Source organism: Emydura macquarii, unplaced genomic scaffold (assembly GCF_026122565.2).
Source record: "Emydura macquarii macquarii isolate MOO-44397 ecotype Brisbane River unplaced genomic scaffold, CSIRO-AGI_Emac_v2 contig_3314, whole genome shotgun sequence".
NCBI classification, from domain to species: domain Eukaryota; kingdom Metazoa; phylum Chordata; order Testudines; family Chelidae; genus Emydura; species Emydura macquarii.
Window position 1 is genome coordinate 1 of NW_027133451.1, and position 17,372 is coordinate 17,372.

The following is a 17,372-nucleotide window of genomic DNA, read 5'->3' on the forward strand; positions in this document are numbered from 1 at the left end:
GGGAACTCGGCTTGTTTAGTCTGCAAAAGAGAAGAGTGAGGGGGATTTGATAGCGGCCTTTAACTACCTGAAAGGGGGTTCCAGGGAGGATGGGACTAGGCTGTTCTCGGTGGTGGCAGATGACCGAACAAGGAGCAACGGTCTCAAGTTGCAGGGCGGGAGGTCTAAGTTGGACATTAGGAAAAAGTTTTTCACTAGGAGGGTGGTGAAGCACTGGAATGGGTTACCTAGGGAGGTGGTGGAATCTCCATCTTTAGAGGTTTTTAAGCTGTGGCTTGACAAAGCCCTGGCTGGGATGGTTTAGCTGAGGTTAGTCCTGCTTTGAGCAGGGGGTTGGACTAGATACCTCCTGAGGTCCCTTCCAACTCTAATATTCTATGATTCTATGATTCTATGAAAATACAGCCAGCTCTCTTGGATTCCTTTCCCCTCATATTATCCTCCCAGGGGATCCTGCCCATCAGCTCCCTGAGGGAGTCAATGTCTGCTTTTCTGACATCCAGGGTCCGTATCCTGCTGTTCTCCTTCTTTTCTTTAGTCAGGATTCTGAACTCGACCGTCTCATGGTCACTGCTGCCCAGGTTAACACCCACTTCTACTTCTACAGAGTTCATGAATTCTGTTTGTCACACCCGTGCCGTGTTACTTCCTTCCTGTTAACAAAAGGTTTACTTTCTACACTCAGACTCTGTGCTTGCGAGAGGGGATTATCGCCCTTTGGAGTACCCCGGGGATAGTGTGTGATTTCCCAGCTGACACGGTGGGGGCTCGAGCCGGTTTGGTGTGGTATCATTGACAGGGACCCCTAGATATAGAACCCGGCCCTGGCTGCTCCCGGCTCTGTATGGCAGAAAGATTACATAAATTTATCTGACCTTGGTAAATTTATGGAGGGGATGATATGCTGGGACAGCTTAATTTGGCAATTGACTGATTTTTGACCACTAGCGGTAAATATGCCCAGTGACCTCTGATGGGATGTTAGATGAGGTGGGCTCTGAGTTACTGCAGAGAATTCTGTCCGGGTATCTGGCTGCTGAGTCTTGCCCACATGCTCAGGGTTTAGCTGGTCGCCATATTTGGGGTTGGGAAGGAATTTTCCCCCAGGGCAGATTGGGAAAGGCCCTGGGGGGTGTTTCACCTTCCTCTGCAGCATGGGGACTAGATCACTTGCTGTTGGATTCTCCATACCTTGAAGTCTTTAAACCACTATTTGAGGACTTCAGTAACTCAGTCTTAGGTTGGGGTCTATTACAGGAGTTGGGGGGTGAGGTTCTGTGGCCTGCCTTGTGCAGGAGGTCAGACTGGATGATCATAATTGTCCCTTCTGACCTCATAGTCTCTGAGTCTAAGAAAACATAAACCAGATGCGAGAAATTCTGGAAGAGCCTTCAACCAGAGCAATGGGGCGAAAACCAAACTGGCTTCAAGACCGAGCGTGGTGAGTTTATGGAGAGATGGGCTGAGTTTACAGCAGCATGTAGCTGATCTGCGACTGCTCGTAGCGGGTATCCCCAGTGGCTGATATTGGGACACCAGATGGGTAGGACTCTGCGTTACTGCAGAGAATTCTTTGCAGGTGTCTGGCTGGCGGCTCTCCCCACATGCCCAGGGTCTAAGTGATCATCAGATTTCAGGTCAGGAAGGAATTTCCCCCCGGATCAGATTGCAAGACACCCTGGGTGGTTTTCACCTTCCCCCGCAGCATGGGGCACGGGTCACTTGCTGATCTGAACTAGAGTGAACGGTGGATTCTCTGTAACGTGACATCTTTAAATGATGTTTTGAGGACTTCGGTAACTCAGCCAGTCTTAGGGGCCTGTTACAGGAGTGGGCGGGCGAGGCTCAGTGGCCTACAATGTGCGGGAGGTCAGACTAGATGATCATGATGGTCCTTTCTGGCCTTGGAGTCTCTGGGTCTATGAACACTGGCCGCATGGCAGGAGCTGTCAGTGACCGTCCACCCTGCCCAGAGAGTGCTGGGGATGGGGAGGCGCTTGGCTAATGCCCCTTGGCTGGCACCTTGGGGCCCAGCTGTGCTCTTGTGGTAATGAGAGTGGGGGTCTTGTGCACTGGAAGGGCCTGGGGCCCTCGCACATGGGTTGCGGGTCTGCAGGGCCACAGAGTCTGGGGGACGTTCAGCTGGGGTTTGAATGGGGAGCGGGTGGCACCTGCTGCTCTGGGCGGGAGGGACTCTTAGGCAGTAGGGACGTGATCTCAGGCGGTGTTTGCCAGGGGGATAATGTCCACACGCGGGTTCTAAGGGTGAAGCCAAGGGACCCGCACACCCAGATGCTAAAAAACAAGTGAGGGAAAGGCCAGGGCCGGATGCCTCCCATCCCCTGTACAGCCCGGCTGCCCTCCCGACTCAGCCGGGGGGTTCAGAGATTCCGAGGGCAGCAGGGACCACCTGGTCTGACCTCCTCTGTAACACAGGCCAGAGAAGGGCCCCCCCAATAATTCCAAGGGCAGAGCTTTTAAGAAAACATCCAGTCGTCATTTAAGAATTGTCACAGATGGAGAATTCACCACGACCCTTAGTGCATTATTCCCAGCGATGATAAGGGTGTAGTAAATTAGGAATACCAGTGTCCATTTCATGGTGCTTGGCTTCTGGGCTTCAGCGGCAACAGTTCCGAATGTTGCTCACCTAGCTCTTGAGGAGGAAGCTGCTTCTGAGACCTGGACAATCGATACAGCTTTCACTGATTAGCGGGGTAAATTTTGTCTTTATTATGCTTGCCTCCTGTTACCCTAATTTTATACATTGCTGTACTGAGTTTATCGATGACCCAGAAGGGTCCGCTCCATTGGTTACACGGTCCATGCTCTGGTGCTTTCTACGTTAACAGCATTACTTGGTCGCCAACCTCCCAAGTATTCTCTCTCTTTTTTTCTGTCGAGAAAGGCCTTTGCCTTTCGTCTGGATTTTCCCAATTTAACAGCTAGCTGCATGTGGACCTGATTCAAATGGAGTTGCAGATTTTGCAGGTATATATCCCTTTTTATTCTCTCTAGTTGAGTGCCACCGGTGTGCAAGATCAAATCTTCTGGTAATCGCATATTTTGGCCTCTCATCAACTCACAGGTTGTTTTATCAGTAGATACAACAGGTGTCGCCTTCAGTGCCATTAGAATTAGAGGCATGAGGGTGTCCCAGTTATGCCCGTTGGCATCAACCAGTTTCCTCAACATTATCTTCATAGTCCGATGGGTTCGTTCCACCATCACAGATGACTGGGGTCTATATGGGATGTATAGTCCTGGTCCTTGAAAGGGAAGTGGCGCCGGAAGTCCTCGGCACCGAGACGGAGGTCGTCTGCCTCCAGCTTGTCAAGCCGCACCTTTGGCCATCGGCACCATTCGCAACGGCACCAATGCTCCTCCACTTCGTCGGGGTCGTCGCGGGGCAGGTCCCCCACGAAGATGAGCAGGAGCCACAGGCACCGTCGGCACCGCTCTAGCGGCTCCAGGTCCCGCAAGTGCAAGTCCAGTCTCGACAGACCGCAACCAGCACTGATGCCAGCACCTGAAGACCGCAAGGGCTGTGTTAGTGGCCATACTTGGGCAGATGGGACAGGGCACTGTGTGTGTCCCATCTTCAGTAGCGCAGCCCCCACCTAGCCAACCAGCTAAGGGATATTCCTTCAAGGAGGAGGAAACGGACCCTGGGATGGGACCCTCCATGGGGCCCCCTCCACAATCCTCCTCTTCCTCTGATGAGGCGGCCGCCAGGGACCATAGGGCGCCCCTCCTTGACTTCAGGGCCCACCAAGAGCTCCTTAAGAGGGTGGTCAGCAACCTGAATATCGAGCTTAAGGATCTCTCTGAGGAGTAGGACCCCCTTTTTGGAGTAGCTGGATCAGCAGGACCACGTGTAAGAACAAAGATAATAAAAAACTCGACTTGTTCGGCCGCAAAGTCTATTCCACCAGGGCCTTACAGCTGAGGATAGCGAACCATCAGACGCTCCTAGGTCATTACAACTTGAACCTATGGAACTCCATGAGGAGGTTCACAGAGGGGTTGCCCCAGGACCAGGCGGTGGACTTTGCCATGGTCCTGGAGGAGGGCGCCACGGTGGCAGGGGCGGCTTTCCAGACTGCCAGCGTGGCTGCGGACACCTCTAGCAAAGCCCTGGCCTCAGCGATAGCCATGCGGCGGTGTACGTGGCTGCAGTCTTCTCGGCTGTCCCAGGAGGTGCAGTAATCCATCCAGACCTACCCTTTGATGGGGGAGGCCTTGTCTCTGACAAGACGGACGATAAGCTGCACGCCCTAAAAGACTCCAGAGCTACACTCCGGTCGTTGGGTCTTTACACCTCCTAGGTCTCGAGGCATCAGTCTCGGCCACAGCCCCAATGCCAGGCCCAACTGCCCCCTAGGCCATCACCCAGGCCCTCTCAGCCTCAGAGGGGCCATGACAGAAACAGGGGCTTCGGGAGCCACGACCGCTCAGGATCATCCGCGGCCTCCCAGCAGGGGCCCTCTAAAGGCCCAACACTAAGAGACAATTTTGATGGTGCGCTCTAGGGTGGCACCACCATGCATCTCTTGCATCCACAATTTCCGATTGCGGAAAGGCTCAGACGTTACTACACACAGTGGCAGAATATTACATCAGACCCCTGGGTCCTCGGCATAGTTCTCAGGGGATACGCCCCTCAGTTTACGGCTTTCACCCTGGATTCTCCCCCCACCCTGTCCCTCTTCAGGGACCCCTATCATGAGCAACTCCTTTTGCAGGAGGTGAATTCCCTCCTCCTCCTGGGGGCCATGGAAGCAGTCCCTCCTCAGGAAATAGGGAGGGGTTTCTACTCCAGGTATTTCCTCATCCCGAAGGCAAAGGGGGGCCTGAGGCCCATATTAGATCTTCGCCGTCTGAACAAGTTCATCAGATGTCTCAGGTACCATATGGTTTCCGTAGCCTCCATCATTCCCGCACTGGATCCAGGAGACTGGTATGTCGCCCTCGACCTAAAGGATGCCTATTTTCATATTTCCATCCTTGTCAGTCAGAGGCACTTCCTCAGGTTTATGGTAGCTGGCTGCCACTACCAATTCTCGGCCCAGCCTTTTGGCCTCTCATCCGCCCCCAGGGTCTTTATGAAGTGCATGGCCTAATTAGTGCTAGTCTAATTTCCAACACTATAGTAATAACCACTCTCTTCTAAACTTTAAAATCCCCAGCTCTAAATCTGAAGGGTTCCCTTTGATAACAAAAGCAGAATTAACACCCCTGCCCGGTGTCAACAATTTACTTCAGTTACTTCAGACAAGTCCCATAAAAACCAACAGAAGGGTGGGGGCGAGTTCCCTTCTCTTCCCTCGATGGCTAACGTGCTCTTAGCTGATCGAGAGGCCTTACCCAGTCAGGACCTACCAAACAGCTGGGCTAAGGTGGGCACAGCCCAGGAGAGTTGTAGGGACTGAAAATACTGCGGTCTTTCTGACGGCTTAAACAAAACGAAAATTAACTCCCCTGCCATCTCAAAGTGTGGGTCACTGGGCCCTGCTGCTGCTGCAATTACTTATACTTCTGGGACCTCAATATCAATACTCCTTCTACACTCCAAAGCCCCAACATACGCGTATCACTTTAAACAGTACAACTTTCTCTTGCAAGATTAATTGCTACTAATAAACAGATGCTACAGTGCAGTGAATAACAGGAAACACTTCTGGGACCACTGCCAAAAAACAGTCACAGGAAATCAAGGTTCCGGTGTTTAAGGCAGCCTCCCACACTCATACACACACAGCCTTTTTGCTCTCTTGTTTGCTCTCCAGCTCAATTTACCTCAGGGGAGTCTCCCAATTGCCTGGAAAAACCAAGAATTCCTAAAAGAATTACTGTCACACACTACCGGAGTCTCCTGCCTGGCTCGCCAGTCTGTTCCTTGATTGCAGGGCCTTTAGTCATTTGAATGGGGTTATAGGCCCGCCAGTCTGCTCTGATCAGAAGATAACGACGTTCTAAACCCAGAATCAGGCTCCAGAAGGTTTATACAGGGACCCCTGGGGTGCATGACAGGAACGCTCTCACTGACAGCCGAATCTGTACAATTCTATGAGCTTTTATTGAGATAACATGAAATGACAGATTAAATGATGGATTAAAGAAAATGAATAATCAAATGGCTAATGGGTAGGATTACAGTCTGATACCAGAGATGCCTGTGATATAGATATAGATCTATGGGATGCTTTGCATTAATACACTCACCCCCATCCCTGCTGACGTGGCTGAGAGAGATGTGCAGTTGCTCAGCTCTCGAGTGGAGGGGTGCAGACCCAGGCAGTGCAGAAGGTGCACAGAAGCAGGTGGCAGATTGCATCTCTGCACTGTGTCACCACTGGACTGAACTGTGACATCCGGTACCATTTTCAAATTCACCCTCCGCCTTCTTCCTCCCCCGACCCCTTCTGCTGCAGGGCTATAAGCCCCCTCCGGGGACCAGTTCCCAGCACAGGCTGAACTGCAATCCCCAGTGCTCTGGACCAGCCACCCAGACACAGACACACAGACAGATACAGACAGACAGACACAGAAGGACACGTGAGTTCCTGCCCCCCTCCCCACATTCCTCCCTCCACGCTGGGTGTTGTGCACGCGGGGGCAGCCTAGCCCTGGGATGGGACCCATGGCCAGCCTTGCCCTGCATGAGTCCCTGGGGCCGTCTCTGTCCCAGTCCTTCCTCGGACAGCTCCCCTGCCCCACAGGGGCTCTGAGCTGGGGGACAGGATCCCTCTCGGGGCCTTTCTAGCTGAGCCAGGCCCCTTACCAACCAGCCCAGCTCCGAAGCTCCTCCCCTGGGAAATGCCCACTGGGGTGATGGGGGGTCGTTGTGGCTCTCCTGGCCCCATCTCCCATGTGTGTTTCCCTCCAGGAGAAGCGAGATGGGGCCATTTGCCTACGTCAGCCTCTGCCTCCTCGGCTGCCTGATCTTTAACCTCTCGCTGACAGGTGAGTCCCTGCCCGGCCCCTCGGAGCTGGAGCCCCGAGCACTGTTGGCCGTGGTGGGAATTGGGAAGTGAATTCATTTTCCTCAGCGCTCCCAGAGTCACGGCATGTCTCCTGCTGCTGGGGTCACTGCCCTGGGGGGAGCCCCGACCCGCTGTGCCCCTGCCCTGAGCATCACAGAGCTGTAGGGCTGGAAGGGACCTCGTTAGCTCATCTAGTCCAGGCCCCTGCAGACGAGGCAGGTCTTAGTGATAACTAGCCCAGCCCTGGCAGGGGTTTGTCTGAGCTGCTCTTAAACCCCCGGGACAGAGATTCCACAACCTCCCCAGCAATTTGTTCCAGCGCTTCACTGCCTGACAGGTGGGAAGTTTCTCCTAATGCCCAGCCCACACCGCCCTTGCTGCAATTTAAGCCCATTGCCTCTTGTACTGTAGAGGTTAAGCAGACAATTCTTCTCCCTCCTCCTTGTAACCACTGCTTATGTCCTTGGAAACTGTTCTCATGGCCCCACCTCCGCCCGTCTTCTCTTCTCCAGACCAAACACACCCAGGTTTTCCATCTTCCCTCACGGGTCGTGTTTTCTAGACCTTTAATCATTCTCGTTGCTCTTCTCTGGACTATTTCCAGTTTCTCCACATCTTTCCTGAAATGTGGCTCCAGCACTGGACACAAAACTCCAGCTGAGGCCTAATCAGTGCAGAGCAGAGCGGAAGAATTATTTCTGGTGTCTTGCGTACAACACTCCTGCTCATACATCCCAGAAGGATGTCTGCTTTTTTTGCAGTAGTTTTACACTCTTGACTCATATTTAGCTTGTGATCCACTAACCCCAGATCCCTTTGCACAGTACTCCTTCCTCGGCAGTCATGTCCCATGCAGTGTGTGTGCAGCTGGTTGTTCCTTCCTAAGTGGAGGACTTTGCATTTGCCCGTTTTGAATTTCATCCTATTTACTTCAGACCATTTCTCCAGTGTGTCCAGATCATTTTGAATTTTAATCCTGTCCTCCCAGCTCGGTATCATCTGCAAACGTTTTAAGTGTACTCTTTATGCCACACTCTAAATCACTGATGAAGATATCTTCATCCTTAGAGGTTTTTACGGCCCGGCTTGACAAAGCCCTGGCTGGGATGGTTTAGTTGGGATTGGTCCTGCTCTGAGCAAGGGGTTGGACTAGATACCTCCTGAGGTCCCTTCCATCCCTCATCTTCTAGGATTCTATATTGAACAGAACCAGAACGAGAACCGATCCCTATGGGACCCCACTTGATATGCCCTTCCAGCTTCACTGTGAACCACTGATAACTACTCTCTGGGAACGTTTTCCAACCAGTTATACACATACCTTATAGTAGCTCCATCTAGGTTGTATTTCCCTACTTTCTTTATGAGGAGGTCATGTGAGATGGTATCAAAAGCTTTACTAAAGTCATGATACACCAAATCTGCCACTTCCCCCCATCCACAAGGCTTCTTACCCTGGCAAAGAAAGCTAGCGGGTTGGTCTGACATGATTTGTCCTTGACAATCCATGCTGACTGTTACTTATCACCTGATTACCTTCAAGGTGTTTGCACGTTGGTTGCTTAATTATTTGCTCCATTCTCTTTCTGGCTACTGCAGTGAAGCTGACTGGGCTGTAATTTCCCGGGTGGTCCTTACTCCCTTTCCAGACCCTGGCACTATATTTACCCTTGGCCAGTCCTCTGGAATCTCTCCTGTCTGCCCTGAGTTTTGGAGCTAATGGCTCATGGCTCAGCTCTCTCCTCAGTCAGCGCCTTGAGTATTCTCGGCAGTGCTTCATTGCCCATTGTGACATGCAGACATCTGCCTTGTCTGAGTCGTTTTGTTCTTTCCCCCTTTTAACCTCAGCTCCTGCCTCATTCTCGTTGGCTCTCAGTGTCTTAGACACCCAATTGCTACTAACCTGTTTGGTGGAAACGGAAACAAAAAAGCCTGTTACCCCTTCTGGCATTTCCACCTTTTCTGTTACTGTCTTTCCCGCTCACTGAGAACAGAAATCCTGCACAGTGTTCCCCTCCCCCTCCCCAGCCCCACAGATCGCTGCTACTGCCCCTCTTTCTGCCCGAGTTGCTGCCCCATCTCCCTAGGACTGGGCACCTCTCTCTCCTTTCCTCCTCTCTGGACCCCAGCTCCTTCCACCCAGGACTGAATTTCCCTCTCTGCTCCCAGTCTGCGGCGACCCCATTGCTCCCCCATCTTCACCCTATGGCCCCGGGTGTTTCCCTCCCTTTCCCCGCCAGTATCCCTGGTCCCACTGTCCCGCATGGCCCCAGGCGAGAGCGGGAGAGACTCAGCCTGGCAGGAATTCCCTCTGCTCCAGGACTGCAGCTGAATGTGGGGTGGACGGGGTGTCTGACAGCTCCATGTTTTCCCCCTTCCTGCGAGACCATGGGGCTCCTGGGGCAGGTGCAGGGAGGGCTGTCATCCACCCCACAGAGCACTGCCTCCTGCTCTGCCCCAAGAACCATGAGGAAAGGAGCCCAGGCCCCATTAGTTGTCCTAACGGGAATGCCACGGCTGTGCCTCTGAAACAGCCGCTAACTGCGCCGTCTGGTCCTCACCATTGCCCCCTAGCACCTGCTCTCACAGTCGAGGCACAAGATGCGTCTTGTTCCGTGGGCTGGATCTACTTACAAGGCAACTGCTATCAATACTTCCCTCAACCGAAAACCTGGATGGAGGCTGAGGTGAGAGGCTGGGAAAGCGGGGCTCAGGGGCTCTGGCTGCAGCTGGAGGCTGTTGGATGGGGAGATTTAGGCTGACTACAGGATTAAGTGAGCTGGGCTGGGCTGGGCTGTGCTGGGAGCCGAGCGCTGGCACATTTAACCCTGCCCCGGGCAGAGCCCTGGGAACCAGCTGCTGAGGGCACGGCCCTGCCCTGGCCAGGCTGCAGGGCAGAATATAATGTAAATGTCACCCTCTGCCAGACAGAGCCGGCAGCAGCCAGGGCCGGGTTCTAGGTCTAGGGGTTCCTGTCATTGCTGCAACCAAACCGGCTCGAGCCCCCCCAGTCAGCTGGGAAATCACACACTGTCCCTGGGCGCCCCAAAGGCAACACTGCCCCTCTCGCAGGCACTGAGTTTTCAGCATTCAGTCAGTCAAGCCAGGCTGGAGAGCAGCCCCCGTCCCAGCTCGTGCAGTCTGAGCAGGAGACCCCCCCGGCCCAGCTCTGCCAGCGTCTAGCAGACAAACGCCTCCGTTGTTCAGTCTGTTCACAGGAGAGTGAATCTTTCATCAGCCAGGCTCAGCACAGCAGGGCCAGGGTGGCTGTGTGTCTGGCCAGGGTGCGCTGGGGGGCGTGGAGGTGAAGAGGGAGGGAGGCAGCTCTATCCACTTCCCCCCATTGCTGCTGGGTGTGGGGAGAGGTGCTGAACCGGGGTCCTGTCCTCACAGCCCTTGCTGCCAGGCGAGGCAGCGCCCCAGAGCAGGGCTGGACTCTGTCCTGCTGCTCTCTGCGGTGGAGCAATGGGGTAACTGGCTTGTCTCTTCTTGTCTCAGGCTGAGTGCCAGCGCAACGGGAGTGGGGCCCATCTCGCCTCCATTCACAGCGCTGGAGAAAATAATATACTGGCCCATTATGTCAATTGGAAAAATAAGAAGAACATTCCCGTCTGGATCGGACTCTGGGATCCTGACCAGGTGAGTGCCCCGGGCCCGTTCTGCTCTGCGTCTGGCAGCCGCTTCTCCCCAAGCCCCTGGATTCTGTTTCTCTGCTTGGTGCTGTTCTGGGGGCGCGGGTGCCACGACAGAGGATTTCCATCGCACGGGGGTGAGAACGGGCTACAACCGTCCGTGTGTCCGTCCCAGGATCAGCCCCACACGCCCGGGGCAGAGCACAAACCGCTATTATTAATGTGCGTGTTTGTTCTGCTAGCGCCACGCGACCCACCCAACCGGCCCCTGTGCTCAGACCGGGCAGGCCCCGTACGAGAGCCGGCCCCGGCCCCATGCAGAGCAGATGCCTAGATGAGGGCCTGGGGAAAGGGGCGGCCACGCAGGCAGTGAACAATGCCAGGGCAGCAAAGCCTGGCCGTGCTGTCGTTTGGGTGTTTTCCCTCCGTAGGCTGAGCTACGTTAGGTGGGGATCACCTGCCCAGGGGCACCTCAGCGGTGAGGTCTGGGGGGAGCCTGGAGGGTCCCAGGAACCAGCAGGCACAGGCTACGGGGCTGGCAGGACGGGGAAGGAGCAGATCCCTCGAGTGCAGAGGCGTGAACAGTTACAGTCAAGGCGAGCCACAGCGGTTCTGGGTTGGCCCGGGGACAGCCCAGCTGAGAGACAGGCTCTGCAGGCCAGCGCCGCCCGGGGGGGCCTCTCCTGTGGGGAGCAGACTTACACTCCATGGGGCTGGGTTGGGGGCAGCGTCCCATCGCCTGCGGACACGAGAGAAGGAAGCATCAGCACGGTTCCCTGGGACAGCGCCTGGGATGGAGCCGCAGGCGTCGCCTGGCGGGCTGTGCTGGAGACGGACGTGGAAAGCTCAGGGCATGTGGGGTGCGCTGCCCTCAGCGATGTGGGGATGGCAGAGCAGGGGGGCTGGAGACTCTCCCCTCACTTGCTGTTTTCATGCTGTCAAGGCCTGGGGCAGGTCCTAGTGTAACTTCAGCTGTCAGGAAACGTCACCCTGGTTGCTAGCACTGACACTGAATAGCGATGGTCAGTGTGAGCTGGGCCAGCCGCTCCCCAGGCCCTGTCCATGGCCCCTCTGTCTCCGGCGCATCTCTCGAGCTGTGTAATCTGGGGTGTACAGGGTCTCTCCTCTGCTTTGTCTCTGCAGAATCTAAACTGGAGATGGACAGATGAATCCCAGATGAACTTTAATGCTTGGGATAACGAGCAGCCTGACAATCCAAAGAAAAACGAGTACTGTGTAGGGTTATCTCATGCTCCAGGTAACCAGGCAGCTCAGCCCCACATGTTCCTTCCAGGGGGGCCCTGGCAGCCTCCGACCACACAGGGGCTGAGATACTGATCCGGGCTGGCCCCAGCGCGCTCTGCAGTGCAGATCCTTGCTCCTCCCTCTCCCCAGCCCCATCCTGGGAGGGCAGTCAGGAGAGAACCCCTTCTCTCAGCTGGGAAACGTCCTGCCTCCCAGATCCTGGGTCAGTCTGTGCCTGCCCCAGTGACAGGCAGAACAGACAGTTGCACACGCAAACACACACACACACACACACACCCCTGGCCCAGAGGGGGAGCTGTGCTGAGCTTTGAACAGCTCTGAGCGGCTGTTGCACCCCAACTCCACGACAGCAGGGTGTCGAGCAGGCAGAACTGTGCAAACAGGGACTCCTGGGGCAGGGACACGTCCCCTGTAAATGGCAGCTGAGCCCGCCTGGGAACAGATGTTGCTTTGGGTGTAGCCAGAACCCAGCGTGCAGGACCTGTGGGGCCAGCTCCCTCAGCACAGTGGGAGGCAGCAGCCCAGTTCCTGAGCAGGTGCCCCCGGTCCCGGGGCAGGGCTCTCCCTCTCCTCTGCCTGTGCGTGGTGTGGGGGGCATGTGGGGCAGGGGAGGTAAGAACAGTAGCACATGGACCAGCCGTCTCCCCTTTCACACTGAGCCTCGGCGTCTCTTTGCAGGATCGGGCTGCCCCCACCTGGGGCGCTCAGGGCTCAACCCACCCTCCTCTGCCTCGGGGCCCTGCACCGGAGCTGGGATCTTCTCCGAGGGGCTGGAACGGGGGCAGGGGAGGGGTCACTGCATGGCAGGAACAGCCCAGCCTGCCCCACCCCACGGGTCTTTTCTGGTTTTCTTTCTAGGTTTCCAGAAATGGCACGATTATCCCTGTGAAGACAAATACTATTTCCTTTGTAAGAACAAATCCAAGGGAAGGAAGCTCGCCCACACCTGGCGGCTCCCAGCTGGGCTGTGAGTTAATCGGGTCCCGCCAGCTCCCTGGCACACCAGCTCCTGTGTTCCCGGGTGCAAAGTCCATTCTGCACAGCATCGCTGTGTTAATCCCTGTCACTGCAGCTCCGCTCTGCCCTGTCGCTCTCTGTTGCACCCACCCTCTCCTCCTCTCATCCATCCCAGCACAGTGACCTGACAATAAACTTTCCCTGCAGCATTCAGCTCTGTGTGTGTCTCCTCTCTCTTGTTCCTGACTCTGCCAGGGACAGGTCCATGGGTCCCCTGACTGCGGCCTCAGCACCACAGAGCCGCCCTCCAGGGGGAGGAAAGGGAACAAACAAGGAATGAGGAGGGCCTGGCCTTCTGGTAATAGCAGGGGGAACTGGTACCCGAGGCAGGGCCCGTTCATACCGCTCCCTCTGCCTCTCTCTGTGCGCTGCCCCCTCCTGTCCCCATCCCAGCGCTCCAGGGAGGGACGTGTCCAGCCTGCCTGCAATGCACCGCGCACACCTTGCAGAACTAGAGCAGAAAACAAAACAGACTGAGCCAGGACTCCTGGGTTCATTCCCAGCTCTGCTGGAGGCCTCCTGCGTCAGCCGGGAACATCCCTTCTTCTCTTCCTTGTATTTATATCTGTCACTGACTCGCAGGGTGTTCTCTGCCCCCCGCCATCAGACAGCCTCTCTCCGAGCGTCCCCTTATTGTGCAGGGCCTGGGCCTCTCCTCCCTATCAACGGGCTCTGCTGAGTCAGTCCCATTCAAACAGCAGCTGGAATAGTCACCAAACTGCCAGTGAAGTCGGTTCAATTTCAGCTTCAAAATCCAACTGGTTCCTTGGCAAAGTCAGAGACGTGAGCCCGTTCAGGGGAACCAGAGGTGGGGTCCCTCCCCCCAGTACTCCACTTCTAAAGAAATTAATTGGTGTAGCAGGAGCTGGAGAAAAGCAGCCATGTGTGTGTAAGCCGGGTCTGAATGGGCTCTGCCTGCCCTGTGGGGCTAGCTGGGGAGCAGCGCTCAGGAGCAGATCACGCTGGACACGCCTGCACTGCCTAGCTGCTCAGCAGACACACCTGCTTTGCCAAAGGGATCCGTCTTGGCTGCTTTGGGTTAAAATTCCCTTTAATCCGGGACATGGGGGCAGTGAAATGTTGTTCTCCTCCCTGCACCAGTCAAGGGCAGCAGAGCCGATCTCAGAGCCTGCCCTGATTGACCCTCACGCGCTGAGCGGGCCACGTGACCCCGAACCTGAGTGAAAGGCTGAGGGTGGGGCCAGGTGTTCTTTACTTCCTGGGGCTGTGGTCTCTGCTCAAAGACAATGGGATTAAGGACGTCACAGGTGCAGCAGCCGTGGGGCTCTGCTACCCGGGGACATCACCACGCACCGGGTTAACTGGCGGTACCTTAGCGCAGAGCATCACCGCTGGAGGCAGAAGCGGCAAACAGCGAAAGATGAATTGTTGGGAATCCGTAACGAAGTGACATTAAAGCTGGAGCGCAGCAAGATGCAGTTTCTGTCCAAGCACAGGAGACAGTTGGAACTGCAGACATGCACTTACTGGCAGAGATGGGGTGACTTCCAAGGGTAACAAGGTTGTAATTCCAATGAGCCTCTGGACAGAAATGCTAGGGACGATCCACGAGGCTCCTTTAGGAATTGAGAAGTGCAAACAAGGAGCACGAGAGGTGCTGTGCTGGCCACGGCTCAATCACGGCGTAACTAACGAGGTAGGAAACAGCTTCTCAGGCTTGCAATTCCAGCCTGCCACAGGCAGAGCCGCTGAGAATTTCCAGTGAGACGGAGCCAAACACCTTGGAGTGTCGCCGTTTGTCATGTCAGAGATTCAGGGATTCCAAGCCAGGCGGGACCCGCGTGTCATCTAGTCTGACCTCCTGGGTGGCACCGGCCACAGACCCAGCCAGCGCGCGGAGGGCTGGTGGTCCGTGGCCTCACTCAGTGGCTGTGCAGGACGGCTGGGCTCTGACTGGCTGAGACAATTCAACCCAGCAGGCGGCTCATGGCATCGGTGCTGTCCCTACGGCTAACCACTGGGACATGGGAAAGTTCCTGTCCCAGGAGTCAGGCGCCAATGGGGGAGTGAGACCCAGCTCGTGGCAAGCATATCAGGTCCAGAGGAGATCGTGCCCTGCACTGATGTAGGCAAGGTTTGATTGGCTCCCCCTGCTCAGGGCACATGATTTGCACAGGCTCCGTATCTGCAGGAGCACACCTAGGTGCTGAGCATGATGGGAAACCATCCGTCTGGCTGGTGCTGGGCACACATCACCTGAGTGGTAATTGCAGGGCAATGAAATGTTGTCCCACTGTGTGAACAAACGGCAGCAGAGCTGTGCTGAGCCTGGCTGATGAACGATTCACTCTCCTGTGAACAGACTGAACAACGGAGGCGTTTGTCTGCTAGACGCTGGCAGAGCTGGGCCGGGGGGTCTCCTGCTCAGACTGCACCAGCTGGGATGCGGTGCTCTCCAGCCTGGCTTGACTGACTGAGAGCTGAAACCTCAGTGCCTGCGAGAGGGGCAGTGCTCTGTGGGGTGTGTGACAGCCCTCCCTGTACCTGCCCCAGGAGCCCCATGGTCTCGCAGGAAGGGGGGAAACATGGAGCTGTCAGACACCCCGTCCATCCTGCATTCAGCTGCAGTCCTGGAGCAGAGGGAATTCCTGCTAGGCTGAGCCTCTCCCCCTCTCGCCTGGGGCCATGCGGGACAGTGGGACCAGGGATACTGGCGGGGGGAGGAAAGGGAGCACCCAGGGCCATAGGGTGAAGATGGGGGAGCAATGGGGTCGCCGCAGACTGGGAGCAGAGAGGGAAATTCAGTCCTGGGTGGAAGGAGCTGAGGGTTCAGAGAGGAGGAAAGGAGAGAGAGGTGCCCAGTCCCAGGGAGATGGGGCAGCAACTGGGGCAGAAAGAGGGGCAGTAGCAGTGATCTGTGGGCTGGGGGGAGGGGAGGGGAACACGGTGCAGGATTTCTGTTCTCAGTGAGTGGGAAAGACAGTAACAGAAAAGGTGGAAATGCCAGAAGTGCTAACAGGCTTTTTTGTTTCCGTTTCCACCAAACAGGTTAGTAGCAATTGGGTGTCTAACACGCTGAGAGCCAACGAGAATGAGGCAGGAGCTGAGGCTAAAAGGGGGAGAGAACAAAACGACTCAGACAAGGCAGATGTCTGCATGTCACAATGGCCAATGAAGCACTGCCGAGAATACTCAAGGAGCTGACGGAGCAGACAGAGCTGAGCCATGAGCCATTAGCTCCAAAACTCAGGGCAGACGGGAGAGATTCCAGAGGACTGGCCAAGGGTAAATATAGTGCCAGGGTCTGGAAAGGGAGTAAGGACCACCCGGGAAATTACAGCCCAGTCAGCTTCACTGCAGTAGCCAGAAAGAATGGAGCAAATAATTAAGCAACCAACGTGCAAACACCTTGAAGGTAATCAGGTGATAAGTAACAGTCAGCATGGATTGTCAAGGACAAATCATGTCAGACCAACCCGCTAGCTGTCTTTGCCAGGGTAACAAGTCTTGTGGATGGGGGAAGTGGCAGTTTTGGTGTATCGTGACTTTAGTAAAGCTTTTGATACCATCTCACATGACCTCCTCATAAAGAAAGTAGGGAAATACAACCTAGATGGAGCTACTATAAGGTGTGTGTATAACTGGTTGGAAAACATTCCCAAAGAGTAGTTATCTGTGGTTCACAGTCAAGCTGGAAGGGCATATCAAGTGGGGTCCCATAGGGATCGGTTCTGGTTCTGGTTCTGTTCAATATAGAATCCTAGAAGATGAGGGATGGAAGGGTATCTAGGTATCAGGAGGTATCTAGTCCAACCCCTGCTCAAAGTAGGACCAACCCAGACTAAACCGTCCTAGCTAGCGCTGTGTCAAGCCGGTCCGTAAAAACCTCTAAGGATGAAGATATCTTCATCAGTGATTTAGAGTGTGACATAAAGAGTACACTTAAAACGTTTGCAGATGATACCAAGCCGGGAGGACAGGATTAAAATTCAAAATGATCTGGACAAACTGGAGAAATGGGCTGAAGTAAATAGGATGAAATTCAAAACGGGCAAATGCAAAGTCCTCCACTTAGGAAGGAACAACCAGCTGCACACACACAACATGGGACATGACTGCCAAAGAAGGAGTAGTGTGCAAAGAGATCTGGGGTTAGTGGAACACAAGTTAAATATGAGTCAAGAGTGTAAAAGTACTGCAAAAAAAGCAGATATCATTCTGGGATGTATTAGCAGGAGAGTTGTAAGCAAGACACGAGAAATAATTCTTCCAGTCTCCTCTGTACTGATTAGGCCTCAGAGTTTTGCATCCAGTCGTGGAGCCACATTTCAGGACCGATGTGGAGAAACTGGAAATAGTCCAGAGAAGAGCAACAAAAATGATAAAAGGTCTAGAAAACACGACTCGTGAGGGAAGATGGAAAAAATTGGGTTTGTTTGGTCTGGAGAAGAGCAAACGGGGCGGAGGTGGGGCCATGAGAACAGTTTTCAAGGACATAAGAAGTGGTTAC

The 17,372-nt window shown here is 54.8% G+C and overlaps 1 protein-coding gene across 1 annotated transcript; it reads left to right on the forward strand.

Annotated features, from left to right (window-relative positions):
* The first annotated feature begins 6,154 nt into the window (after positions 1-6,154).
* On the forward strand, positions 6,155-13,025 carry LOC137143312 (C-type lectin BpLec-like). The gene is made up of 6 exons (XM_067533052.1): positions 6,155-6,558; positions 6,890-6,966; positions 9,561-9,673; positions 10,485-10,625; positions 11,762-11,876; positions 12,743-13,025. The coding sequence occupies exons 2-6, from the start codon at positions 6,900-6,902 to the stop codon at positions 12,853-12,855; spliced, it is 549 nt and encodes a 182-aa protein (XP_067389153.1). The 5' UTR covers positions 6,155-6,558; positions 6,890-6,899; the 3' UTR covers positions 12,856-13,025.
* The last annotated feature ends 4,347 nt before the right edge of the window (positions 13,026-17,372 follow it).

Coding starts and splice junctions, on each gene's coding strand:
- LOC137143312 (XM_067533052.1), top strand. CDS start 6,900: ATGGGGCCATTTGCCTACGTCAGCCTCTGCCTCCTCGGCTGCCTGATC. Junction 6,967..9,560: donor CTTTAACCTCTCGCTGACAG/GTGAGTCCCTGC, acceptor ATTGCCCCCTAG/CACCTGCTCTCACAGTCGAG. Junction 9,674..10,484: donor AAACCTGGATGGAGGCTGAG/GTGAGAGGCTGG, acceptor TTCTTGTCTCAG/GCTGAGTGCCAGCGCAACGG.